The sequence below is a fragment of the Phyllostomus discolor genome, chromosome 1, assembly GCF_004126475.2.
Source record: "Phyllostomus discolor isolate MPI-MPIP mPhyDis1 chromosome 1, mPhyDis1.pri.v3, whole genome shotgun sequence".
NCBI lineage: Eukaryota > Metazoa > Chordata > Mammalia > Chiroptera > Phyllostomidae > Phyllostomus > Phyllostomus discolor.
In genome coordinates, this window is record NC_040903.2 from 114,966,840 (window position 1) to 114,994,449 (window position 27,610).

Genomic DNA, 27,610 nt, shown 5'->3' on the forward strand with positions numbered 1-27,610 from the left:
CTGAGAGGGATATGGATGGCAGGATAACACCCTCCACATGCCCTTGAGGAGACTGAATTCAACCAGATGGAAGTTCCCTGAGCTGGGGTGGTATTACTGACATTGCTGTATATTTCCATACAGATACATGCATGTTTATAAGTGCATGCAAAAAATTATCTGAAAAGACACATGTTGTTTTGGTCACCACGGGGGAGGTCTCTGAGATTGTAGGTGGTGATCAGGTGGCATTTCAGTTTACCAATATTTAATTACTTTAGGACAAGAGTGTGTTCATATGTTACTCATGATTTAATAAAAAATCTTTTAGAAAGAGACTGGGAGGGATATAAAATGTTAACTATGCTTTTCATTGGATGAGCATATTATAAATAATAGGTTATTTTTCTATACACTTCTGTATTTTCCAGTGTTCTATGACAACACTACCAAAGCACTTTCTGTGATGATGAAAATGTGCTACACCTCTGCTGTCCAATATACAGCAGTCACCAACAACGTGTAGCTATTGAACACTTGAAATGTGGCTGCTGTAATTGAGGAACTTAATTTTTAATTTAATTTTTTAAAAATATTTTTTAATGATTATACTATTACAGTTGTCCCCTTTTTTCTCCCCTTTATTCCCCTCCATCTTGTACTCCACCTCCCACCAGCATTCCCCAACCTTAGTTCATGTGCATGGGTCATACGTAAAAGTTCTTTGACTTCTCCATTTCCCATACTATTCTTAACCTCTCCCTATCTTTTTGTACCTACCATTTATGTTTCTTATTCTCTGTACATTTTCCTTCATTCTCCCCATTCCCCCTCCCTGCTGGTAACTCTCCATGTGATCTCTATTTCTGTGAATCTGTTCCTATTCTAGTTGTTTGCTTAATTCCTTTTTGTTTTTTATTTTGTAGGTTAAGTTGTTGATACTTGTGACTTTGTTATAATTTTCTGTTCGTATTTTTTATCTTCTTCTTTTACTTAGATAAGTCCTATTAACATTTCATATAAGGGCTGGGTGATGATGAACTCCTTTAACTTGACCTTATATGGGAAACACTTGATCTGCCCTTCCATTTTAAATTATAGCTTTGCTAGATAGATTAATCTGGGATATAAGTCCTTGCTTTTCATGACTTTGAAAACTTCCTTCCAGCCCCTTCTTACCTGCAAGGTTTCTCTTGAGAAATCAGCTGATAGCATTATGGGCACTCCTTTGTAGACAATTGTCTCCTTTCCTCTTGCTGCTTTTAAGGTTCTCTCTTTATCTTTCATCTTGGGTAACTTAGTGATGATGTGCCTTGGTGTGTTCCTCTTTGGGTCCAACTTCTTTGGGACTCTGAGCTTCCTGGACTTCCTGGAAGTCTATTTCCTTCACCAGGTTGAGGACGTTCTCCTTCATTATTTGTTCAAATAAATTTTCCATTTCTTGCTCTTGTTCTTCTCCTTCTGGCACCCCTATGATTTGGATGTTGGAACATTTGAAGTTGTCCCAGAGGTTCCTAAGCCTCCTCATTGTTTTTGAATTCTCGTTTCTTCATTCTGTTCTGGTTGAATGTTTATTTCTTTCCTCTGCTCCACACCATTGATTTGAGTCCTGGTTTCCTTTTTTTAACGGTTGGTTCCCTGATTATTTTGCTTTATTTCACTTTGGGTAGCCTTCATTTGTGTTTTCATTTTGTGACTAAGCTGAATCATTTCTGTGAGCACCCTGATTACCAGTGATTTGAATTCTGCATCTGATAGGCTGGCTTTCTTTTTATCACTTAGTTGTATTTTTTCTGGACCTTTGACCTGTTCTTTCATTTGGGCTATATATTTTTGTGTGGGCATACCTGTTATGTAGTAAGGGGTGGAGACTTAGGTATTTGCCAGGGCAGGGCAACCCATGTCACTGCATTGTGGTGCTGTATATGGGGGACAGGTTCAAGAGGTAACCATGCTGCTTGCTCGGCACTTACCTGGCTTTCAGTCACTTCCTCTGGTTCCTATAAGCAAATTGGGCCCTTCTGGTGCTGATTCCCAGGTGGGTGGTTTTGTGTACATTCTAGGGCTCTGTGAGTCTCTCCAATGAATTCTGCTGTGAGGCTGGAAGATTCTCTTGGTGATGCAACCCCCACAGGTTTTTTAAGTCAGAGGTATTTTTTAAAGATTTTATTTATTTATTTTTTAGAGAGGGAAGGGAGGGAGAAAGAGAGAGAGAGAGAAACATCAATGTGTGGTTGCTGGGGGCTGTGGCCTGCAACCCAGGCATGTGCCCTGACTGGGAATCGAACCTGCAACACTTTGGTTTGCAGCCCACGCTCAATCCATTGAGCTACGCCAGCCAGGGCAAGTCAGAGGTTTTTAAGCTCTACTTCCCTGCACTGGAACCCTGGGTTTCGCTGTCTGTCTTGCTCCCCAGTTGTTCCTCCTGGTTTATCTGCACAAAGATGTAGAACCACTCACTACACCAGTCACTACCTTGTCTGCCAGCTGCCACTTTGCTGCAAGTCTTCTGCACCCTGGCTGCCCATCTCCACACCTCCTACCAGTCTCATGAATGTTTCTTCTTTAACTCCTTGGCTGTTGGATTTCCATAACATTTGATTTCTTGGCAGTTCTGGTTATTTTTTTGTTGTTGTTTTTAAATTTGTTGTTGTCCTTATTTTGGTTGTGTGATGAGGCAATGTGTACCTACCTGAGCATCTGTCTTGGCTGGAAGTCCAAATTTTATTTAATTTTAATTAATTAAAATTTAAATGTAAATATTTACATGTGGCTAGGGACTACTGTATAAGATAGTGAAGTTTTGTAGTAAGTACATGCTTGATTTTTCGCCCTATTTCCAAGGGTTACTTTTGCAGTTTTAAAGACTGAGATATAGATTTTCTACCAAGATGGTGGTGTAAGGAAACAGTACTTGTAACCTCCCACAACCATATCAAAATTACAGCTAACCTACAAATGACCATCATTTAGATCTACCTAAAATTCAGACGAACTGAAGTCCCATAATTAAGGATATAAAGAAGAAGCCACATTGAGACTGGGAGGAAGGATGGATACGCAGAGTAGGCTGGTCCCACACGCATGTGTGGCAACTGAAAGTCAGGATGGATATCTTGGCTGTGGAGGCCCCCCTGAGGAGCCCAGAGTCCCAGCCTCACTCCAGATCCCCCAGCCCAGGGCTCCAGTGCCAGGAAGAAAGTATCCCTAACTTATTACTGTAAAACCAGTGTTGATGCTGAGCCCCCTCCCCACAGAGCTGGCAGGTGGGTACCATATCTGAGTCTCTATCAACTTGGCTCACACTGCCCTGCCCTGGTGATTCCCTGAGACCCAACCCCACCTAATTTTTGGACCCCACCCAAGCCCTTTCCAGCGACTTTTCCATACCAACAACCTGTCTTGGCTCATTCTGCCAACTTTCCTAAAATCTCTGAAACAAGCAGGATCTGGCCTCTCTATACCATGTGTCTCTTCATAGGTGGCCCCAGTACTAGCACTAGCAGCAAGAGGCCTCATTTTGTAGTTTGGCTTCTACCAGGCACCTCCAAGCTCAGTGCAACTAGCAGCTGTCTGCATATCACTTTGTAGTTCATGCCTGGTGGCCTCAGGCAAGGCACAGTTGTCAAGTCGCCTTGGCTTGCACCTCCCAGGAGGCTCCAGAGCTAGTGCACCCAATGAACAGCTACAGACCACACTGAAACACCACCCAACCACCTCCATGAGCAATGCACTGAAGGGGTGAACTTCGGGGGTACCTGAGCCCTACCGAAGTGAGTCCTGCTCTCTGGGGTTGGTGCCTGCACAGCAGATCCTCTATGGTGGCCACAGCCAGTACTTGCAGCTGATTGGCCTTGGTAAATTCCTCCCATTGATGTGCCAACAGAAATCAAGGCTCAACTACAAAAAGAGAGTGCACACAGCTCACAGAGGGGGCAGGGTTCACCAGAAGTGCTTAGCATGGGTGATAGGGGAGGCTGTGCCAATAGACCCTACAGAAGACCTACTACATGTGGTCACTCAACCAAGACCAGGAGACATAGCAGCTCTGCCTAATACATAGAAAACATGGAAACAGGGAGGCAGCCAAAATGAGCGGACAAAAAAAACATGTCCTAAATGAAAGAATAGAACAAAATTCCAGAAAATAACTCAACAAAATGAAGACAGTCTACCAGATGTAGAATTCAAAACACTGGTTACAATAAACAACAACAACAACAACAACAACAACAGAATCAGACTCACGGATACAGAGAACAGACTGGTGGTTTCCAAAGGAGAGGGGAATTGGGGGCCTAGGTGAAAAAGATAAAGGGATTGAGAAGTACAGAATGGTAGTTACAAAATAGTCATGGGGATATAAAGTATAGCATAGGAAATATAGTCGATAATATTGTATTAACTATGTATGGTCCAGGTGGGTACTAAAAATATCAAGGGGACAGTTTGTAAAGTATATGATTATCTAGCCACTATGCTGTATACCTTTATAAAATAATATAAAATAACATTACACATAAACTGTAATTGAAAAAAATTAAAAATAATAAAAAATCAAAAATAAAATCACCAGAAGAAAAAGAAAAAAACCCAAAACATTGGTCATAAGGATGCTTAATGAACTTAGAGGAAGAGTAGAGGAATTTAGAACTTCAACAAAGAGATGGGAAATATAAAAAAGAACTATTTAGAACCCTGGCTGGTGTGACTCAGTGGATTGAGTTCCAGCCTGCAAACCAAAGGGTTGCCAGTTCGATTCCCAGTCAGGGCACATGATTGAGTTGCAGGCCAGGTCCCCAGTAGGGGGCACACAAGAAGCAACCACACATTGATGTTTCTCTCCCTTTATTTCTCCCTCCCTACCTCTCCCTCTAAAAATAAATAAACAAAATGTTAAAAATAAAAAAAGACCTAGTCAGAGCCCTCTCTGGTACCTCAGTTGGTTAGAACATCATCCTGATATGCCAAGGTTGCAGATTTGATCTTCAGTCAGGGCACATACAAGAAGCAACCAATGAATGCATGAATAAGTGGAACAACAAATTAATGTATCTCTCTCCCTCTCTCTCAAATCAATCAATAATTAAAAAAAACTAGTCAGAAATGAAGAATACACTAACTGAAATGAAGAATAATTTACAGGGAATCAACAGTAGAGTAGGTGAAGCAGACGATAAATAAATGATTTGGAAGATAAGGGAGCAGAAAACAATCAGAACAGCAAAAATAAAATCCAAAAAATGAGGCTAGTGTAAGGAACCACTGGAACAACTTCAAACTTACCAATATTTGCATTATGTGAGTGGCAGAAGGAGAAGAAAGAGAATGAAAAATTGAAAACCTATTTGAAAAAATAATGATGGAAAACTTCCCTAACTTGGTGAAGAAAATAGACATACAATCCCAAGAAGCACATAGAGTTTCAAACAAGATGAACCCAAAGAGGCCCACAGTATAATTAAAATGCCCAGTATTAAAGACAAAGAGAGAATCTTAAAAGCAGCAAGAGAACAACAGTTAGTTACTTACAAGGGAGCTCCCAGAAGACTGTCAGCCAATTTCTCAACAGAAACTTTGTAGGCCAGGGGGACTGGCACAAAATATTCAAAGTGATGAAAACAAGGACCTACAACCAATATTACTTTACCCAGCAAAGCTATCATTTAGAATCAAAAGACACATAAAGAGTTTTTCAGCCCTGGCTGGTGTGATTCAATGGATTGAGTGCTGGCCTGTGAAACAAAGGGTTCAATTCCCAGTCAGGGCATATTCTTGGGTAGTGGGTCAGGTCCCCAGTAGTGGGCACTCGAGAAGCAATCACACATTAATGTTTCTCTCCTTCTCTTTCTCCCTCCTTTCCCCCTCTCTAAAAATAAATAAATAAAATCTTTTTTTAAAAGTTTTTAGACAAGAAAAGCTAAAGGAATTCATTATCAACAAACCAATATTATAAGAAATGTTAAAGGGCCTTCTTTAAGAAGAAGAAAAAATAAAAGACAAAACTATGCATAATAAAATGGCAAATATACATTTCCATCAATAATTACTTTAAATGCAATTGAATACTCCAAACAAAAGACATATGGTGGCTGAATGGATAACAAAACAAGACCCTTACCTATGCTGTGCACAAGAGATTCATTTCAGATCGAAAGACACACACACAGACTGAAAGGAAAGGGATGGAAAAAGATATTGCATTAAAATGAAAATAAGCAAACAAACAAAAGGAACAGCTGGGATAGCAATACTTATACTAGACAAAATAGACTTTAAAACAAAGGCAACAAAAAGAGGCAAAGAAGGACCCAGGAATTCCACTTCTGGATATTTATCCAAAGAAATCCTAAACACTAACTCAAAAAGACACATCCATTCATATGTTTATTACAGCATTATTTACAATAGCCAAGACATGGAAGCAACCTAAGTGTCCATCAGTAGATTAATGGATGAAGAAGAAGTGCATATATACAGTAGAATAAGATTTGGCCATAAAGAAGAATGAAATCTTAACACATGCAGCAACATGGATGGACCTACAGGGTACTGTGCTGAGTGAAATAAGTCAGAAAGAAAAAGACAAATGTCATATGATTTCACTTATATGTGGACTCTAAAAAAACAAAGTAAATGAAGAAGCAGAACAGAAACAGACTCGTATCAAGAACAGTTTTGATGGTGGCTAGATGGGAGGTGGGCTGGGGGACTGGGTGAAAGAGGGGAAGGGATGTAGAAGTATAAATGGGTAGTTACAGAACAGTCATGGGGATATAAAGTACAGCATAGGGAGTACAGTCAATAATACTGTAAAAACTATGCATTGGGTCAGAGAGGTACAACTGGCATGATCATTTTGTAAGTTATATAAATGTCTAATCATGGGGTTGTACACCTGAAACTAATATAATGTTGTATGTCAACTGTAATTTTTAAATTAAAAAATTAAAAAAACTGAGGTATAACAAATCCAGCCAAGTGCACAGCCTTAAGTATATATACTTTGACGAATTTGTGTGTGTATGTACACCCCCATATAGCCACTACCAGGACTGAGATAAAATTACATGCCAGCACCTTGGAAGGCTCCTTAGAGCACCCTGTCAATCTTAGTCAGTACCTTCCAGAAATATTCTGATTTTGTTCACCAAAAGTCAGCTTGGCCTGTATTTGGACTGCATGTGAATGAAACCATGCGTTACGTAGTCTTCTGTGTGTGCGTCTCTCACCGGGCGTCATGCCATTCATCTCACTGCTCACTGTGTGGCATTCCGCGATGTGAGTATATATACCGCGCGTGTTTTCCCCATTCTGCTTCTGGTGGGTATTCGAGTAATCTCCAGTTCGGGGCTATCGCGAATGAAGCCTCTGAAACTCTCTGGTGCTTGTGCCCACGGACACACTTGCTGGTCTTTTGATGGGCGTAAACACTGATTTCTGTTGGGTATGAGCCCAAGAGTAAAATTCCTAAATCGCAAGCAATTTTAATTTTAATATCTTTAATTTTAGTATACTGTCGAAGACGTTTCCAAGTGGTTACACTCATTTACCTTTAATCATGCATAACTTTTATAATCATGGGAAAAATTATTTTGAGCAATAAGAAAGACAGAAGAAAAAGATTTTTTCTAGACAAACTCCAGAATTGGTAAATTTAACAATATGTAAAATATATTATCCTTTGCCTAGATTGACAGAGGCATGAGGAGGACGCTTGGCTGGGTGGCTCGGAGCTCTGGTGTTGGGGTCAGACGACCAAGTACAGACCTCATCACCAGGGTGCGACCGTAGCAAATTACCAGCCCTCTATGCTTTTTGGTTTCTCTGCCTGTAAATTGGGATAATAATATTATCACCTCACAGGATTATTATAAGGATTAATAAAATAATGTTTATAAATTCCATAGAGTATGCCTGGCATATGGTAAGAGTTCAATAAATGTTGGCTACTATAGATATTATCAATACTTATACTAATATATGGTGACCATTACCAATTTTAGCCAGTCTAAATTTTTATTTTACTTTTTAAATAAAAGTGTATCTTATTAAATTTTATTAAACAAAAGCCACTTTTATTAAAAAGCATTAATAATTAATTCTCCATTCCCATCCTTTCCCCATTTGAACACTGATCAATCCTTATGAAGTTCCTCAGTTCTCTACAACTGTGGCAGTTTTTCTCTCAAATGGCTTTAGACGCAATTTAAGGGCCAGTTTGCTAGAATGTTGCTAGGAGAAAATGCATTTAATTTGCCAAAACCAAATTAAGTCCCAATACACAAGGGGGCATGTTTAAACAGTAAACAGTTGCTAAAAAATATATAAACAGTTTTATTTTCCTTATTCCATGTGGACTTAAACTTAATTATTCATTCTACATTCACATGTCCAAACAAAGCACACACAATTAGCACAATTCAAATCACCAAAAGTACTTATTCAACCAAGGGATGATACAAAGTCTTTCCAATATATTTAACCCCACAAAGTTGGTTTTATTTTCTACCCATCATGGCATGTTTGGATGGCGGGTTTTTTTTTTTGTTTGTCCTGTTTTGTTTTTAATCCACATCAAGTCTCATTAGGAACATTGGCCATGTTTTAAACTAAAGGCAAGACACTTTATAATTCAATCTCTTTTATATGCCAGTCACAGCAGCTCTTTCATTTTCAATATAATGTTATTCTCTATTGAGTCCTAAGGCAAAAGTCTTGTCATTGAACACATGTGTGTGGGTGGCTGCTGTGTTGCAAGTGCAATCAATTAATTGACACACTACAACTGAAATGGTTCTGCTTGCACCATCCCCAGTTTTCTGGCAGAATTGGTCTTGTCAGTGACTTTATGTTGGAGACTCACAGGTAAAGGTATTTGTTAAGTCTGATTTGGCAACTTACTGTCTCTACACGGGACATTTCCTGGATCCCTGTACCCAGGCCTGGCTTTTTCAGCCGAGAACCCACCTCCTCCCTGAAAGGACAGGCCCCTCCAAGTTCGCTTGCTCCATGCTCACGCAGCGTGGCTCTGTCTCTGCAGATGGTGCCTCTGGCCGTGCAGACAGCAGGTCTCCCCTTCCCTGTGGACAGTCTCATAACCGAGGCTCTGATGTGAAATCTGAGGTGAGGCAATCATAGCAAGATGCCACCCCCCTCCCCCTTACCTATCAAAATGCCTGGCCCTGAGATCCAGGAGGAAAAGTTGAGAACAGTATCACCACCAGGGAGTAAACAGTCCAGACATTTACTGATTCAAAAAAGCTTCAGAGGTAGTAGCTTTAGTTGTGGTTGCTATTCAGATGTCACGGGAGGAGAGCTGCCCTCCAGACTCCGGACTAGGAAGCAGAGGACCCCACTCGGCAGCTTCTTCCTCAAAGAAGCAGTACTTCCCTTTGTCCTTTTATATTAATGTACTTTCTTGAATGATCTTTGATGTTCCTCATTCCTGCTGATGTTTTAAGAGACATTGGAGTGGGGGACACTCCATTCAAGTCACCTTTCGGCACACAGGTTTCCAATGATCCAAGGCCACATCCCAGGCAGGGCGTCTGGTGTCTGTAGCTCAGACAATTACTGCTCCTGATAAATCACCATGAGTTCCAAGGTTGCTGCTGTCATATCGCATTCTCTGACTATTTTCCAGGTACCTCCCCACTCCCTTACCAAATTTACACCCACAATCCTCAACACATTAGACTCCATTCTCCTGTAGCATCCAAATCGGTTTTCTGGCAAAACACACTGGGAAGAGCTAAGCCAGTATGGCACCTGAGTCACCAGATACTATAAACAAACAAACTAATAAACAAATATATAAATGTCAGTGAATGAAAATCTTTGAAGCCCTGGAGTGAGAGATAAAGGTAGGGATTTCACTTCCAAACCTCTGCAGATTCTCACAAGGTACATCCCATGGCAGACTTGGGCTTAAGGGTTACTTGAGGGTGGGACACACTCTAAACTGCTCGACAGTTGGTTCCTGAAGGGGAGGGAGTGATGGTGAGCTCCCATCCCTGGATAAATAAGTACAAACAACCTCCTAATGGGGACGTTGCAGAAAAATAATTAAACCTCAGATGGGTAGTTGGATTAGCAAATCTTCAGGATCCCTTTCAACCCTGGGATTTTATGAGATTCTTGAGGAAGAAAAGAGAGAGAGGCAGAAGGAAAAAGAGACCAGAGAGGAGAGAGGGGAAGGAAATGAAAGAACACAATTTAAAAGGAGACAAGAAGAAGGCCAGATGCTGGGGGGACCCTCAGACAGGAGGTTCAGACGGAAGTGGGAGAGTCCTAAGAAGGCGGGTATCCAGTGGGCAGTCAGTGCAGCGCGGTGGCCTCCTTCCACCTCCAGTGCGAACCCATTGCTGTCCTGTGGGAGAGCCTCTGGGCCCAGCCTTGCTCAGGGAGCAGGAGGCCTAGCTGAACAATATGTGTTCATCCTTAAAAAGCTCTGCCCAGGACCAAGTAGTGTCAGAACTCTGCACATTCCTGCGGGGGAACTCAGGATCCTAGGGGGGAGGGAAGATCTCCGGGAGAGTTTCCACTCGTTAGGACAGTGGGGACAGGAAGGATCGCTTCTTCCCCTTTCCCCCCATTCCTATGACCAGAGTGCTGGGTTGGGCCAAAAAAAGGACTTTAGGGACCTAGCCAGGCCTGTGCCTAAAAGCAATCATGTGGGTGGATTTTTAAACCAATCACAGGAATTGAGTCAGTCTCTGCTTCCTGCTCAAAGGCAGCGTTTTCAGGTGGAAAAAAGTTCTTTTCCCAAAAGCCTATATTTCTGAGCTGTGTCCCTGACAGTGGGTTGGCTACAGGGGCAGGGCTCAGGCTGTGGCTCTGGGAAGGGAGTTTTTCCCTAAGAGAGCTTTGCTGGTTTGGGAAGGGAACCCAGGCTCCAGCCCTGGGAAGTGTCATAGTCACCACCTCTGTCCGGAGACAGGCTTGGATAGCTTGCTGGTGTCTGGAGCTGGGCCTGGCCCAATTGGGAAGACCTTGCACCCACAGAGAGAGTAGAGATGTAATCTTCATCTGCTCCCTTCGTTTTTATTCCTTTGCTCTTCTGTCTCCCTTCCTGGGTTCACTCCCTGTCCTAAGGGAAGATTCAGCTGAAACACACAGACAGCCCAAGGACAGCACTTCAGGCTGATCCAGATGCAGAGCAGGCATCCGCTGTGGATCTGCCCCTTTGTCTCTCCTGTTCCTCACCCAGGAAGCCCCATTTCTGAGATTATGAAATCAGTGTGCTTTCGACCTGATTCCACATGTGCACCCACCTTAGACCATCAGGCTGCCTCAGGCATCCTGACGGTTGTCTGACCACCATTCACTGAGGGCCACCGCTCCTCGCCCCACCCCCCACCCCCACGCTGGTGCACAGACACCAGGCTCCTGGGCTTAAAGGCATCAAGTTGTTCTGTGGAACCAGCCTTGCCAGGCTGTCCCTTTTCTGCTCTCCCTCATTTGCCTGCTCTGTGATTTGTTATTTGTGACGTCTTTTGTGCAAGCCACAGCGGTGTTGCCCTGTGAATCTCTCCACTGGCTCCTCAGAGAACTAAGAGGCTGGTGTTGAACACAACAACTAGGCAGTACACACACACACACGCAGCCACATCCCATCCCAGAAACAGGGTCAACCCAAGGAGCATTGCGCACACCCCCTGGAGTTTCTCCTGTTCGGTCTGCAGGGACCCACCCTGTCCTTGCCACCAGCCTCTCTCTCCCACGTGTTTTGCCCTTCCGCCCGGGAGCTGGGGGCTCAGGGAGCAGGCGCGGGGTGTACACACCGGACAAAAATCACTGGACAGACGAACAAACATGAGATCTCACAAAGAATCCCAACGGGAGGGGCCTCGGAGCTCCTCCCTTCCTCAGTTTCCTCCTGCACTCCTCCCCCCCCCCCGCCCCCCGCGGCTTCCTCCTTCCGTCCCGGACAAAGAGTCACCAAGCCCAGTTCAAATCGACCGTTTTATTGACTGTGTACGTACAGACACACCTTTAGAAAAGGGCGCGGCCCCGGGGCCTCCTCCGCCCCGGGCTGCACTTGTGCTGCGGTTCGAGGACCCGACGACCCAGACGCCCGAAACTCCCCACCCCAACCCCAGTGTTTGCCTTCGAGCGCGAAGAAGGACCCCAGTCAGAGTCGCCGCGCCCAGACTACCCTCCTCCGCCCACCCTCCTTCCCTCCCCGCCCGCCCGCCCCTACACCATAAGGTCACACTTTACAGGACACAGACTTTTCTCCTACAGAGCACGCTCGTCTAGGACGACACGCCAGGCAAATACTATTGTCGTGGAAGAAGGGGCGGGGCGGGGCGAAATGGGGAGGACCGAGGGGCGCTTCCCCACCCGGATCGCGCTGCAGGTCACTCGCAGGATTTGTGCGAAACAGGGCGCGCGGCTTCTCGAGGAACCCGGCCCCCGGTACCGCAGTTGCGTCCTCTGGCCCCGGAGCTTCTCAAGATGAGGTCCGAGGCCGTGCAGCGGTGGAAGCGGAGCTGTCGAGTGAGTGCACCAGTCTCCTGAAAACCCACCCCACCCACAACGAAACTGGCTCGGGATCAAACTCGCACCCTCGATGGGAAAAGGGTGCGGTTCCGAGGAGCTTGAAATTAGGTTCAGAAAGCAGAAAAAAACGGACCCTCGCCCCCGAAACACACACATACACATACACACAATTTTCCCAGAGGCTGGGAAAAGAGTGTTAGCACCAGGCTCGGAGTGTTGCTGTCTTTGAAAACAACGAGAATATGAAAATCCAAGCGGGGAGGTGAAAGGCGCCCCGGGCACCCGGATGGGCTCCAGCTGGTCAGAAACGCAGTGAGGCAGAGGGGGGTGGGGGGGCGGGGGACGGGGGAGCAGAAGGGTTTGGTTCCCAGTCACAAGGGGGCTTTAAAACTAAAAACTAGGGAGTTGTCTTCAAACCCTGGCTTCTAGGACATGCACCCTGGAAAGCGCAGAGTAGGGGTTGAGGCGGAACCTCAGAGCGCCCCACTGTAGGGACGGACGTCTGTCCGGGGTCCCGGGCCTGGCCCCAAGCCACAGCGTCACCGCCAGATGTTTCCAATGTTTTCTCCCCTTTTCCCTGGCTCCGGGCTCATGGTCGGGCGGCCGCGGGGCAGATGTCGAAGATAACTGCGTGGGAATGGAGAGGCGTGGATTTTGCCTCATGGTCAGCGGTGGTGTCTTATATAGGGAGAGAGGAGCTGGGAACTGTGCTTGCTGGAGGGAATTCAGTGCACAAGGACAATAACGATCGTGAGTGTAGCGGGGCTGGGGGGGGGGGCTGGTGAAATTGTTCCACTCCCCACTGTAAGTCCCCAGGGGTCACAGTTGGGGGTGGGGGCGGTAAGAGGGCTGAATAATTGGAGGGGGGCATAAATCCTGCCAGGCCCAGATTTCTGCTCCCAGGTGCCCTAGGTGGGGATGAAACCGGGCAGGCGGGGCGGGGGGCGGGGTTAGCCCGCTGTCTGCCTGTAGTTGCCGTTAATCTCCTGGTCAATGTTGACCGCCTCCGCACCCAGGGGCAGCCGGTCACTGTACTCTGAGCCCGCCTCAAACTCCTCTTGGTTGGCCTTGGACTGGGACTCCACCAGCGAGCAGGCCGCAAGGCTCTCCTCCCTCTGCAAGTCCCCACATGGGTCCCCCTGCTCTGCGTCTTCGTCGGGACCCTCCCCGGGGGCCTCCTCTGGCTCCTCACCGCCAGCTTCGCCGCCTGCCGGGTAGCTTTTCTCGGACTCGAGGTAGGAGGCACGCGGGTCGAAGTCGGCGGCGATGCGCTTCTCCATGGGGTCAGGAACCTGCGGCCGCAGGATCAGACGGTAGGGCTTCCCCGGGTGTTTGGCCAGCAGGTGGCAGCAGGCGGCGCCCAGCAGGGGCACGGTGGCCAGGACCAAAAGGAACACACTCACCGCCACGATCACCAGCAGGGAGGGCAACTCCTTTTTGGTGGCGAACACCACTTGTACATGGCAGGCCTCGCCCGCCTGCGCCAGGCACACGGAATAGTTGGTGCCAGGCCGCAGGCCACGGAACCAGTAGGCGTTGACGCCTTCTTCCACGCGCGACCACTGAACTGCCGCGCCTCCCCCCGCCGGGCACAGATAGAGACGACGCAGCGGCCGCGGCTCAGGCAACCCGACTCCTCCAGCCCCCCCAGGCCCCGGGCTCCAGCGCGCCGCCAGCGGCGTCAGCTGCACCCGCGCCTCGCGCTCAGCCACGTCCAGCGCAATGACGCCCAGCTCAAAGACGTGCGGCTTGAGGTCCGCGCTCTGGTTGAACGCGTGATTGGACACATACCGCGAGGGGTCCCCGTGGCCACAGCGCTGCTCCTCCGCCAGTTCTGCAGAGACCTGGTTTTCCGCCTCCTCTGCTTCTCCAGCCTCCAAAGGCCCCGCCTCCATTTCCCCAAGGATGCTACCCCGGGCTGGGCCTTGGCCTTTGATTTTGCCATCGGACTTGGAGGACAGAACGCTGTTGATCCGGCCTTTGGCTGTGGACTTACGCTCAGAGGTGGGACTCTGCACATCCGTGTCTCCCCCTGCGCTAGGAGCGTGCTTTGAGGGCCCGGCAGCTGCGACCACCACGCGTACTGAGGTGGAGTTGGTGCCCAGCTCGTTGTGGGCACGGCACGTGTAGACGCCTGCCTCTTTGGCACTCAAGAGGGGCACCAACAAGGAGCCGTTTGTTAGAGCCAGGAAGCGTGGGGTAGCTGGGGGCGCGGGCCACGCTGGTGCTGGAGACGGGGTTGGGGCCTCCGTCTGCATCGGCCCATCCCCATCTCCTTCCCCATCTCCTTCCTCGTCCCCATCTTCCATCCCGTCCCTGTAGTCCTCCCCGCTCAGGACCGGCGGCTCTAAGACTATGATGCCACCCGGGATCTGGAGTTGCCATTGAAGGCGGGGCGTGGGGTGTCCTTCGGCGGCACAGTGTAGCATGAGCGCCATGCCGGAGCGCAGGGGGCTGCCCGGAGCCCCAATGGGCGGCTCGGCACTCAGGTGCACACTGGGTGGCTCACAGGACAGAGTGGGCAGGCGGTGCACCGGAACCCCCTGCAGCGCGGTGGGCGTGGCGCACGCAATGGAGTCGATCTCAGGTAGCGAGACTCGCGTGCTCTCGGCCCAGGCTTGCAGCCACACGAGGCTGCAACCGCAATGGAAGGGGTTGTGATAAAGTTGCAGATGTGACAGTGCGCTCAACGCGTCGAAGGTGCCGGGAGCTAGTGTACGCAGCCGATTGTTGTTAATGCGCAGGGAGCGCAAGTCGGGCAGCGCACCGAGTGCGTCCCGGGGAAGCGACCCCAAGCGGTTATGGTTCATTTGAGCAGCTGTAGCGCGCTCAGGTTACGCAGATCGCTCCATGGGAAGCTGGATATAAGGTTGTGGCTCAGGTCAAGGTTCTTGAGCTGGCTCAGCACCGCCAGCGCGCCGCGCTCCACGGTTCGAACCTCGTTGTGCGCCAGCCACAGCGACGTGACCTGCGTGACGTCGGCGAAGGCCCCGCGCCGCAGCACGGTGATCTTGTTGGCGGAAAGACTAAGCGTGGTCACGTTAGCTGGCAGTCCTTCTGGCACCTCGCGAAGCTCCTTGTATGCGCAGTCGGCGAACTGGTGTGCATACTTATCCACGCAGGCGCACGGCTCGGGGCATGCTCCCGCCACTCCTAGCAGCGCCCAGGCCAGCCACAGTACTCGCAAGGGCAACATTGCGGATCCTGCAGGTGAAAGCGGGGAAAGACCGGAGACGATTCACCGAGTCCCACCTTCTTTGCCCTATCAAGCTCTGCCTCCGAAAACCAGTCTTGAGTGGGCCCCAAGGGCTCCGGTAACCTCCTCTACACCCAGGTGCCTCTCTTGGGCATGGGTGTAGCACAATAAAAGTCTCCGGAATCAATGCATGCTCCCTCACGAAACCCTGGCTTCCTTTTCCAGAGGCCTTCTACCTTGCTCTTTTTCCCCCCGCCTGTCTACCCCTCTCACCCAGGCGCCGGCCCCCCTGCACAGGCTCGGCCGGCAGATTGCCGCTCTGCCTTGGGCTCTGCACGGACTCGTCTGTATTTCTAAGCCTTTGTTTAATCCCATGAAAGGGATACACAGAAAGGGTATTTTTTGGTCTGTGACTGGTGTCTCTCCTCGAACTCTTTGTCCCGTATACAGCACTGGCACACACACCCACGCAGGAGAACAACAGTACAAACACACGCTCAGGCACCACCATCAAACCGCCAATTTCTGTGGTGGTTTAGAGGTTCACAACGCATTTTGTAGACACACAAACGTAAAGGCACCCAGACACAGAGACAACATACCCTGGAGACCTCATTGTTCTCTCAGCTGAGCCCAGCATTTGCACAGCGTTTCCACAACAGTGCAAAGCGCTTTCCTGTTCATTGTGGGAATTGACAGACACAAGGACACAAGTCCTCACTCAAAACGACCCACACACAGGGACACAAGCCCGCACTGGCACCTGCACACAGCTCTCCGCTAAGACTAAAATCCCAGCGGATTAGCGATGCGGAGAATTTTCAGCGGGTGGCAAGAGCCGTGGGACCCGCAGAAGCTGACTGGCAGACCCCTCAGCCGCCGCAATCTGAGCCCCCGCAGCTCCCTCCAGGAGACAACCAGGGTTGCTCAGTCAGCCTCCCACCTGAGGAAGGAGGTCTTCCCCCTTGCGTGGACCAGGAGCATGGGAGGAATGTCACTAAGGGTCCCACCCCACACCACAGAGCCCAGGCGGCTCCCAAGGAAGCAGACCGGTCCCTAGCCCACATGGATGGGGGAGGGGGGGGCTACCACTAGCTACGGAATTAGGAGAAGGTTCAAGATTTTGCCCCTTTTCTGAAGCTCTGTGATGCTCCAGGGACCCTTCTCCCGGCCACACAAACGCACTTATACACAGGCTCGGGGCAGGTCTGGCAGAGCCCCTCCGGCTGGGTTTTGGAAGCCCTTGCTCCCCACTCCACCTTTGCTCTCTGGGGAGAGCTCCTCCCCATCCCTCCCCAATCTCACGGGGTCCAGCACCCTAGATGGGGTCTACCCCCCCCCCCACACACACACGGATCGAGGTTGTGGGGCGGTCCGGAAGCTTACCCGCAGCTCTTCTGACTCCTCGTGTGCTGCCTCGGGCGTCAACCCCTCCGCCAGACTTCACGTCTCCGAGCCAGGACGACAGCCCAAGGGCGCATCTGTTGCTGCGACTGCGGGGAGACAGGGGCAAGGGACGGCTAAGTCTGGGGTCCCCTCCTGGCCCTGAGGTCCCACTCCAGTTTTTCCTTTCGTGTCTGTTCCCCCCACCTCTCTGGCTGCTGATTGACGAGACTCTGCGCGCGCTCCCGGCTTGGCAGGGACGCGCGGAGCCTCTCCCATCTCCCGCATCGTCTACGTTTGTTAACGCGGTAGAGGCTCTACCCCTCGCCGAGCCCCGTTTCGGCCCCCACACCCACCGCCCTCGGCCGGGCTCTTGCCAGTTCACCGCACCCCATAATCCATGTCCCCCCACATTTACACACCTGCAGACGTCGCCGCTGGTCCTTATCGCATGGCTCCCCCCACACATCCAAACACGTCACGGACCCTCGCCCCCTCTACACGGTCGGCCTTCGCACGTTAGAATTAGCCACCATCATGTAATAGCGCTGATGTGTTGAGTTCTCACTACCGTTCACACTCATTTTCAAAGGCACACCTTCACCCAGGACACTCGCCACTCGCCGCCTCCCGCACGCACACACATTCACCCGCACTCACCTTAGAGCGGTCCGCCGGGCCCCGTGAGCGTGGCTGCTAATTGAACCAGAGCTGCTTTTATGTCCCGCAACACGTGAGACAAAACGTCCTCGAGGAATTTGGGGGAAGGCAAGGCGCACAAATAAAGGGGGATCGTGTTTTGTGTTTAAACTCTTTTTGGAAACGCATTTAGTGGAACAGACAGACCTCGAGTGGGACGGGCTGAGCGGCGCGCAGTCGGGCTCGCGGGGACCCTTCCTTCCCGCACCCCCCACCCCCTCTTCCCCCGCTAGTCGCCTCCTCCCCAAGCCACGTTCAACACGGTGCATAATTTATAGTGTTAGCGGAGCACCTCACCCTCCCTACCGTTTTTGCCTGAATCTGGGCAGGCACCTGCCCAGGTCTCTCTCTGGGCCCCTGCCCCAAGCCTGTCCAATCCGAAGATGAGAACGCAGGGCGCTGCAGGGCGTGCGGGGAAGCGATGTCCCCTCCCCAGCCCACCGCGTACCCTGCCTAGCCTTTTAAGCTCGACTCTTTACGTCTGGTCCTTTGTAGCTAAACTAGCGCTGAAGCCCACGGCCCACGTGGCTGGCTTGTGCGCACCTCCGGGAGGAGCCGGGTGGGGCGCGTGGGTATCAGGCTCCGTTCCCAGTAAGCCTGCCCGAGCGCACCCAACGCCTCACCCTCAGTCCTTGACAGCTAGAGGCGAACGGGACATCGGGGCTGCAGCGGACAACGCTGCCCAAAGGGATGGCTATAAAAATGTCTGCTCCTCTTGAGCTCTGTGGGCTGGGAACTTAAGGCTCGAGCACCACTCTCCCTTTCGTATCTTCACAGCCTCAGGAGCAAACACACCTCCAACCTTACACTCGGTTCCCACAGTCTACGCCGCCGTCACCGCCCAGTGTCTCGCACGTTCACACCACACACAGCCAACCTCGACATACGCCGGCACTCTCGCTCCCTGTCTCTGGCGAAACCCCTACATTTCTCTTATCGACAAGGAGGCAGAGACGCATGAGTGTGCTAGGCATTGGGCTAAAAACCTGATTCCTGTCCGCCTGCATGGCCCCGCGGCCTGGAGACAGAGCTGCTGGCCAGGATCGGGACACGGGTACAGGATCCCGGACACACGCAAAGCCCTCACGTTCCCCGGTCCTTTGGGGTGGCGCTGGGCTCCCCCAGCCCTCAGCCTGGGTCGTGGGGAGGCTCTGGCAGTGGGTCGATGGCACCAGTGAGGGCCCTCTGTGAAGCTCAATCTCCGGATTTAAATGTGGAGCATTTTAATGAGCTAGGGAGGTGGGGCGGGGGGGGGGGGCGGTGGACAGGAGAGAAGTGCTGCATCTAAAGAGATCGCCCGACCCTAGTTCCGAGGATCCTTTGTAAATTAAATATGAACAAACTGGCGAAGCAAGCTCCGCGTCCCTCCCTCTCTCGGCCTCCTGCCGCCGCTACAGGAGGCCGAGCGGGCTGCTGGGTCCAGCGCATCTCTCTCAGCCCAGACTTCAGAACCCAGAACTTCATTCCACCTGCGGCTGCACTCCCCACAGCGGGCCCAGAGGACGGCGGTGGAGGGGTGAGAGCACCTTGACCCGGTGGTGGGACGGGCAACGGGTCCCCAGTTCGGAAGTGAGTCCCTGCTGTTTGGGCCTGGCTGGGTCAGGGTGTGGCGCAGCCTGCGGACCTGGCACAGCCCCTTTGTCTGCGGAGTAAGGGGGTCTTCCCGGCAGCGTTGTCCACGTCTTGGGAAACTTGAGGAGGCGGCTCAGAAAGCCTGCGCTCGGGAAGAGCGGTCCGGAGGAGGCGGAGGCCCAGCATCGAAGACGGAGAGTGGGGTCCAGATGGCGGGTTCCGGAGCCTTCCTCGGGCGGGGCAGGGCGGGGCGCCTAGCGCAGAGGCACGGATTGGGGTTCTGGCGCGAAGGCGCGCGGCTCGTGGACCCTTCGCCCAGTTTCCACCTCTCTTCCGTCCCCTCAACCCCCAGGAGGCTGACGGAGAGGCGGGCGGGCCCGGGACAACTTGGAAGGGTTCAGGGACTGTAAGACAGAGGGGCTGGGAAGTGGAGGTCAGAATGGTTTCGCTCACTCTCCGCGGAGTGTTTCTCTGGATCTCAGGGACCCGTCCAGCCAGCGTGCCCGGAACCTCTGGGACTCGCTGGCGGAGCAAGAACCCTTTCCTTCGCTTTCCTGCCGGCGCTGCAGAAACTGGAGAAATTCAGCAGGGAGATGGGGCTCCAGGCGTCAGGACCGCGCCTAAGGACGCGGTGGCCACCCAGCGAGGGCGCGGGTTCCCGCGGGGCCCTGTGGTTCCCGCCCACTCTCCAGCGAGCGCTTTTGTTCCCCGAGAGTGCCCTGGGGAAAGACAACCCTTACCCCAGCCTTCGGCCCTGGAGAGCCCAGTGCCTGCCTGCCCCGGCAGCCTAAAGCCCGAGTCGCCCCCGGCAAGGTCCGCGGAGAACCGGGGTGGGAACAAGGCTCCGGGTTCAGCCTCCGAGCTCAGCTGGAATATTGAGCGCTTTTCTTGCGCCGCCAGGCGCGCAGGAGCAGTCTAATGACTATAATGTTAATAATGGTACAGTAACCGATGGGCTGGGGAAACCGGAGCTGAGATACCACCCCCACCGCCTCCCACGTCTTTGATCGTTAAAGAAACAGGCCCCTAATCAGGTGGGTGGGAGTAGGTGTGAGCAGGGGAAGGAGATAAGGTTCAGAGCCTACAGCGCGGGGGGCCGCGGGGTGGGGGGCGTAGGGAGGGTAGCGGATAGGACCTGTAGAAACCAGGCTAAGGCTTTTAGACTAGGATGGGGCTTGGACCCTAGACAGACCCAGAAGCACAGAGAGGGAGCTCCGGGAAGGGTCCCCCCCCCCCCCTCGGAACAACCTCTACTGTAGATGTTGCGGAGCCCGACGGTCTGAAGGGTGGGGCGGGTCCAAACCCAGGAAACCTCAATGTGTCCTGCGGAAGCCTGTTCACGCCCGCCCCCTGCCGGACACCGCCTGCAGGGCGCCGAGGCCCGGAGCAATGGTTGGGGGTGGGGACGCGGAGAGGACTGCCGCGCCGAGGCCTGCTGCAGCCCCCAGCTCTACAGACTCAATGGGGCAATGTTCTGAAGCGGGGGACTCTTAACCAAGGCACCAAAGCTTTCCTTTCCATGTCCACCCAGCCTAAGTCCCAGGAATTCGCAACCTCCTTACCTGCCTAACACAGGTACAGCCCTCCGCTGTGGCTCTACTGTGTTTCCAACGCCCAGAGCACAATATACGGTGCCATCTGAATACTTGATGAAGAATAGTCCCAGGCAGGAACCAATGAGCTTATGCCTCCTGGGACAGACTTTCCTCTGCACCTTCTCAATCCTCCCTCGCCTTTGGTTGGACCCTTTCTCTTAGAGCCCCGTTTGAAGCTCTAGAAAAAGGTCCTCGAGTCTCAATGCCCTATCAAATGTCTGATGTCTGAAAAAGAAAATCTTTTTGGCTCTTAGTGAGGCAAAGTAAATGCAGTTGAAAGTAATGGGTGTCTGAGTAAGATTCAGTTGCAACCACCGCACTCAAAGTTGTGCTCGCCCTGTATTTAGCATGGCACGTGGGTGATTTAATGGATGTGGGAGGGCCTCTGGAAGGAGAGCCAGGCCCCAGGAGGCCATCGAACACACCCAGCATGGCAGCCTGCTCAGGGGACTCTCCCCACAGCTGCCCTACACTCAGTGCTTCCCACCTTTCAGCTCTGTTGTCCTGCCCCCTTACCCCCCCAACACACATTCACACAGTGTTTCCAACATTTTCAAAAGCTGCTTTCCTTCCCTAACTTCTAGCAGAAAGCCCACTCTTCTGTTTACAACCCCCCTCCCACCTTCCATCTCTCCTTTCCCTAATACACACTCTACAGTGGTTAGGAGGAAAGATGGTAGTGTCAGACTTCACCATGTACTAGCTGTGTGACCTTGGCCAAGTTACTTAACCTCTCTGTGCCCTAGAAAAAAGGTTGTATATAAAAATAAACCCAATTTTATTGGGTTGCTGTGAGGAATAAATGAGTCAATGCATGCAAAATTCTTAGTACCTAGCACTTAGATAGTGCTTAGAAATGAGCTAGTATTTTTCAATAATAACTAGTATTAGCCATCATTATTGCCTTGCAGAGCTGAGTCCCAGTAGGGTGAGATGTTCTGCTGCACATGCCCCCACAGGCTTTTGTCTTGCCTCCTGCACAGGGGAAGGACCTTGGCCCTGCCCTCAAATGTCCCTCCTCACACCCTCTCCCTCCACACACACCACAGCACAGGTAGCAATCAGAATTCCTATTAGTATTTGTGAAGATTTCTAGTCTGAGATGCTTCCCGGATTCTGATCCTGTGGCTTTCTGTGTGCCAGTTTCCAAAGAGAGGCTTGCAGCTACAGCTTTGGTGGGAGGTTTTTGATTAAAACCACAATCTGTCTAAGTGTTTATTGGGCTCTGTGATTTTAATTATTTTCTAGGGAAAAACAAAAAACTCACATTTATACATGGGAAGACTGTTGATTCAGAGGAAAGCAGCAACCTGTGGCACTTTGCTGGAGGCAACCTGAAGGAGTTTCCCGAATGGCTCAAATGAAGCTTGACATTATTAATAACCTGGGATCCAGCCTGCGGCCTTCCTCCTAGTGCTTTCATGAAATCAGCATAACTGCTGGCAAAGCCCTTTATTGCCATCGCAATTAACGACAGCTCTTTCCGCGGCATCTCAGGTGATTGTCTTGGTTTGTGCTTGTCCACTCAAGACGGGGAGCCTCTGCCTGTAATAGGCAGCACCCCTGCCCATGAGGAGCAATATGCACAGCTGTTCTACCCACTGCAGATGGGACTGGCTCTCCCCAGATGGGAGTCCCTCCACAGCAGGGGAAGCAGGGGAGGGGGGGCAGGGAACCGTTTCAGATGCTTCATCTGCAGATATCAAAATTCCCGTCTCAAAGTGTTTTAAGTGATTGAGTGTCATCTCACCAGCGGAAGCAGGGCTGGCTTCAGAGCTGATTGACTGAATGACACCAGCAGGCCCAGTTTCTCTCTGTCTTCTCTCCTCTGCCAGCCTTAAAGGGTAGCAGCCTGAGACTTGCATTCCTTGGTGCCACTGGGGGTCTCAGCAGCAGCTGGGGACCCATGCTTATTGGTAACAGACTAGTGGATAGAGAGACTAGATTCTTTCCAGAAGCCACAGCCTCTCCTTAGGTCTTATCAACACACACTGGCGTAGGACTCCCCATCTCTGAGCCAATCACTGGCAGAGGGGATGGAATTAATTGGCTTGGGGTAATGATTATCTAGCCCTGAAATGGATGTTGAGGAGTCAATTCCAAGCATGAAATCCCCCTTAAATAGAAACATTGGAAAACTGCATGATCAAAGTAATCTAATACTGTGTCAAAATGAATTGAAATGAGACTGGCCATCATTACAGTGAACCATATTAGACAACCCCTTATCTGGAGATTAGACCAGTCCTTGTTCACAGTGTGGGGCTAGGATCAGGGCCCAGTGTGTGAGCAGGATTGGGGCTCAGTATGTGAACAGGGCCAGGTCAGTGTATGGGCAGGATCAGAGAGTTCTTTGGATAGGCATACATACAAACTAGAGGATTGTCTGCTTTCACAGAATTCTTGAAAGGATAAAAATGTGTTCTTGGAAATGTCTGTGCTGGGATCCAAAGCTATTTTCAGAGCAGTGAAAGCTTCGGTTTCTAGTTGGGTATTTATGAACAGGAGATGTTTATGAATTCAAAGATGATCCTACATGACTTCACATCCTGAATATGTTACCTGACCTCATATAGCTGAAAAGAGAACCGCTTTACTGTTGAGGTGGAAAACAGAAGGGAGAACTCTACCCTGGTCTTACACCGGGTGGGGAGGCCACCCAAGGCTGCCAGCTGTGCAGACACGCTGTGGGATCTTCAGCAGCTCCTTCCAAGTCTCCGCCCTTGCACCGGAAGGAGAATGTGCTGGGTGTGCTCTGAGGCCCTTCCAGTGTGGCTATCCTGAGACCCTGGCCCTTCGGTGCTTCAGGGGAAGCTGGTTTGAGGGTGAGTCCAGTGGGCCTCCACCTGGGCTTCCTGCAGAAGGATGTCTTCAGAAAGTCTGAGGACTGTTGCTGGCCCTACTCCTCATGCCCCTGGGCAGTTTCTTTGTTTTTCACCCCATCATACTCTGCACCTGTTTCATCCCTTGAGGTCATCAGCACACCTGGGCCCAGGAGTTAACCCCTCTCCCTAAAACTGCTGCTCATTCTCTGTGGGCAAGAGGAGTCCTCCTGCTATAAAACACTTCCTGAAGGCCCTTCATATAGCAGGATCAGGGCGTGTAAGGGGTGATGCCATTAGAGATAAAATCTGATCACTGTGTAGGCGTGTGGACCCAGGAGCTCCCTGGCTGGTGGGGGCATGTAGAAGGGCGACATGACTCTTCTTGCAGTTCTGGCCACTGCTTTCTGCCCTGGGGCCTTCGGTTCTCTGTTGTCTGGTGCCATCAGAGCATGTGGAGAGGGGCCACGATAAACACATATTCTGAGACTCATTCACAGCAGAGGACTAGTTCAGGAAGTCTCTGCCTGGCGTGTTCCAGGGAGCTCGGTACAGAAATCACACCTCAGGGTTTGTCCTGATTTAGGCAAGAAATTGGTTTTAGTGAATGCACAGCAGGCAGGCATTGGCCAGGGGCCACTCTGGGGACTGAGACTTCCAGGCACTTCCCTCTCTATGCCTGCAGGCAACCAGTTCCAGTAGCCCAAGGGCAGCTCGGAAGAAAGTTGCAGGTGTGAGCTGTCAGAAGAAACACAGCCCCAAGCCAAGGGATGGGCACACAGAACCAGCCTGCTATGTCACTCATTCCACAAACAGTATTGATAATTGAGTTTCCCCATGTTGCTGGGGCTGCACTGCCATGTGTGCAGCTGTGAACCGGGCAGAGGGAATCTCGGCCCTCAGGGAGCTCACAGGCTCCGGCACCTCCCAGCATGGTCAGGTCTCCTGTGTGTGAACCTCGGAGCTTCTGGAAGGCTAGCATCCCCAGGACAGGCTCCGTCTGCCCCAACAGGTCACTGAGGGCCATGGCTGCAAAGAGACTGCACCCACCTGAATGGACAGGGAGCTGTCCAGAGTCACAGGATGTCAGATCTTGGGGCCTGGAGGTCCTCTATCCTTACTCCTTCACTTTATTGGAGGGAAGACTGAGGCCGAGAAGGAGGTCATAGAGCAGGTGGGAGTGTGGAACGCCCCCAGTGTGCAGCACCTCTGGGCCAAGACAGGCCAATCTCAGTGGGCATCACTGATCCTGCTGGTTAGGAGACCCTTAAGACTCTCCAATGAGGCCTCTCTGATGGCTGTTTCTGGATGCGCAGGCGGTTTAGTTCAAGTCTGTAGTAGCTCCCTGGATTCCCCCAGAGACCAAGGCTGCGCCTCCGTTGGAGAAGCTCTAGTAATAGCATGCCAGCCCCAGCATCCAGCCCCCACAGAGACAGCAGCTCCAGCAGCTCCAGCAGCTCCAGCAGCTCCAGCACCCCCAGCACCCCCAGCCCCCACAGAGGCAGCCAGTTGGGACAGACGTTTGGAGGCAGTAGAGCCTTCCCCGAGGTGGCATGTTGCAGAGGTGCCTCTAACTGTGCATCTAGGCAAGGCCAGTTTTAATGGTAATATCTTGGGGACAGCCAGGTACAGTTCGGTGTAAGGGACCCTAGAGCAGGAGATCAAGGTCAGAGGGTTGTACTTGCCTTTCTGTGAGACTCTGAAAGTGTCTCTCTCCTTTCTTGGCCTCAGTTTCTCCTCCTGTGCTGTGGGGCTAAATGTCCCCCCAACCCACCCACCTCAGCTAGGACAGATCTGTCACATTTTTGCTCCTCAGGCCTGTCCCTACCAAATCCGACATGAGGAAGGTCCTTCATGCAGTGACCTGCCAGGAGGCGCAACCCCCAGGCATAGCTCTCTGCAACATTTCAAGTGCCCCAAAGAGGTTTTTCAGGAAAGCCAGTGTGGAAGGGTGAACCTGCACAGTGCCTGTGAGCGTCTCAGCCTCCTCTCCCCGAGCCCTTATCTCCAGACCCAGCTGGAAACTTGATGTATTTATTTGCTTCTCCCAGGACCTCCTCTGTCTGACCCACATCTCTGCTGGTGCTGAAAGAAAATGACCTTCCTGCAGATGGCTGTCTGGTAGCCAGGTGGGGGCTGAGGGAGGGAGTGTTATAAATCCTCCCAGCCTGCAGGGTGACCTTATCTGGGTAGGGGAGACAGTCCAGGGGGCTTAAAGAAATGGGAACAGAGGTACTGGGAGAAGTAGCTGGGGACAGAGTCACCCAGATCCTACACTCACCAGAGCCAGGGAAGAGAGGAGAGGGGGAGAAGAGAAAGGATGGGAAAGGGGCGAGAGGAAAGGGGAAGGGGGGCTTCAGCACAATGCTTTCTCCTCTAAGGTGTTGGTTGTATAGTTATTTTTTATTGAGCATTACCAATTTACAAAGTTTAGTGCTTTATGTTGAAGTATGCATTACACCCCCAGTTTGCACGAGACCAGAAAGACTAAGCAGTTTATCCAAGGTCACGCAGCAGAGCTGGCATTTGAGCCAGGTGCCCTAGGAAGCCCATATTCTAACTACTACATGGCACCCTCCCCCACCCCCAGGCAGACACCAGGGTACCCTGTGGGCACTTCCTCCTCGGTCAGCTGGACTTGCTGTGGGATTGGTTTACCAGGGTGTCATCCAGGGGCTTTATGGCTGTAGAACTCCAGGGGAGTCAGCCCTGGGGTAAATTCTGGGCTCTATCTGAGCAACAAATTTTATTTTTAAAAATTTTATTTATTTATTTTTAGAGAGAAGGGAAGGGAGGGAGAAAGCGATGGAGAGAAACATCAGTGTGAGAGAGAAACATCAATTGGTTGCCTCTTGCACACCCCCATCTGGGGACCTGGCCTGCAACCCAGGCATGTGCCCTGACAGGGAATTGAACCAGCGACCTTTCTGTTCACAGGCCACACTGAATCCACTGAGCCACACCAGCCAGGGCAACAAACAGTTTAAGACAATCAAATAAATGACACTGAACTTTCCAATATATTCTATTACACTTGTTGGGCTGGCTGGCTTTGTGGAAAATATCTGTGCTTAGCTTTTGCAATCTGCTTGGTTATCAAGTTTGGGATATTTATATTTATAGACTGATTTTAGCATAATCCAGGCAGCTGGTCTTTAGAGAGTTCCTTTGTGCTGAGCTTAAGGAAGTTCCTTGAACCAAGAATGAAGGAATTTTCTCCTCACTTGTCAACAAATGCATTTTGTAAGGGTGAGTAGAGACTCCCGAACTTTGTTTTGTTTTAGGTTTTTAGGTGTGGAATCAGTTAAAATTCTAGACCCTCCCCTCAACAGAGTCACCACAGACAACTCCCTTATTCAAGTCCAAAGGGTCTGGAGCTGACACCCTCATTCAGACACAGAAATAACGATGACACTGCCCTCCTCCCCCAGCCAGCCCCAGGCTCTGCCACGGGGCTCAGGCCAGGACCAAGGCCGCTCACGCCAGGGAAGCATGTCTTTCTTCAGACACCTCTGCCGCTGCTCCCTTCCACCTCCCTGCAGCCTGATCCCACCTCCCCCATGCCTGTGAGCTGAGCTCCATGGAGGGGTTAGCACCCCCGACACCCCTGTCTTGCATTTTAACTGGGGATGGACCTTCCCCCAAACCAACATACATTCTTGACAGGGGCAGTATTATGCCACAGAGAGTAAACCTGGTTCAAGAAGGCCCAGTAACAATCTTAGATATTCCAGTGGTTTCTGACCCTCCAGAGGACCGGAGCACGTGAATATTTCATCTGTGTACGAAAGAAGTCAAATGTTCTCTATTTGTAGGTGACATGATCTTGTATGTAGAAAATGCTAAAGAATCTGTAG

General features: G+C 50.9%; 1 protein-coding gene across 1 annotated transcript; it reads right to left on the minus strand.

Moving 5' to 3' along the window:
* Positions 1-12,176: 12,176 nt before the first annotated feature.
* ISLR2 (immunoglobulin superfamily containing leucine rich repeat 2) lies at positions 12,177-20,371 on the minus strand. The gene is given in 4 exon segments (XM_028507519.2): positions 12,177-15,298; positions 15,301-15,690; positions 17,069-17,175; positions 20,077-20,371. Coding segments are annotated over 2 exon segments (2,244 nt in total). The 5' UTR covers positions 15,683-15,690; positions 17,069-17,175; positions 20,077-20,371; the 3' UTR covers positions 12,177-13,436.
* Between the last annotated feature and the right edge of the window lie 7,239 nt (positions 20,372-27,610).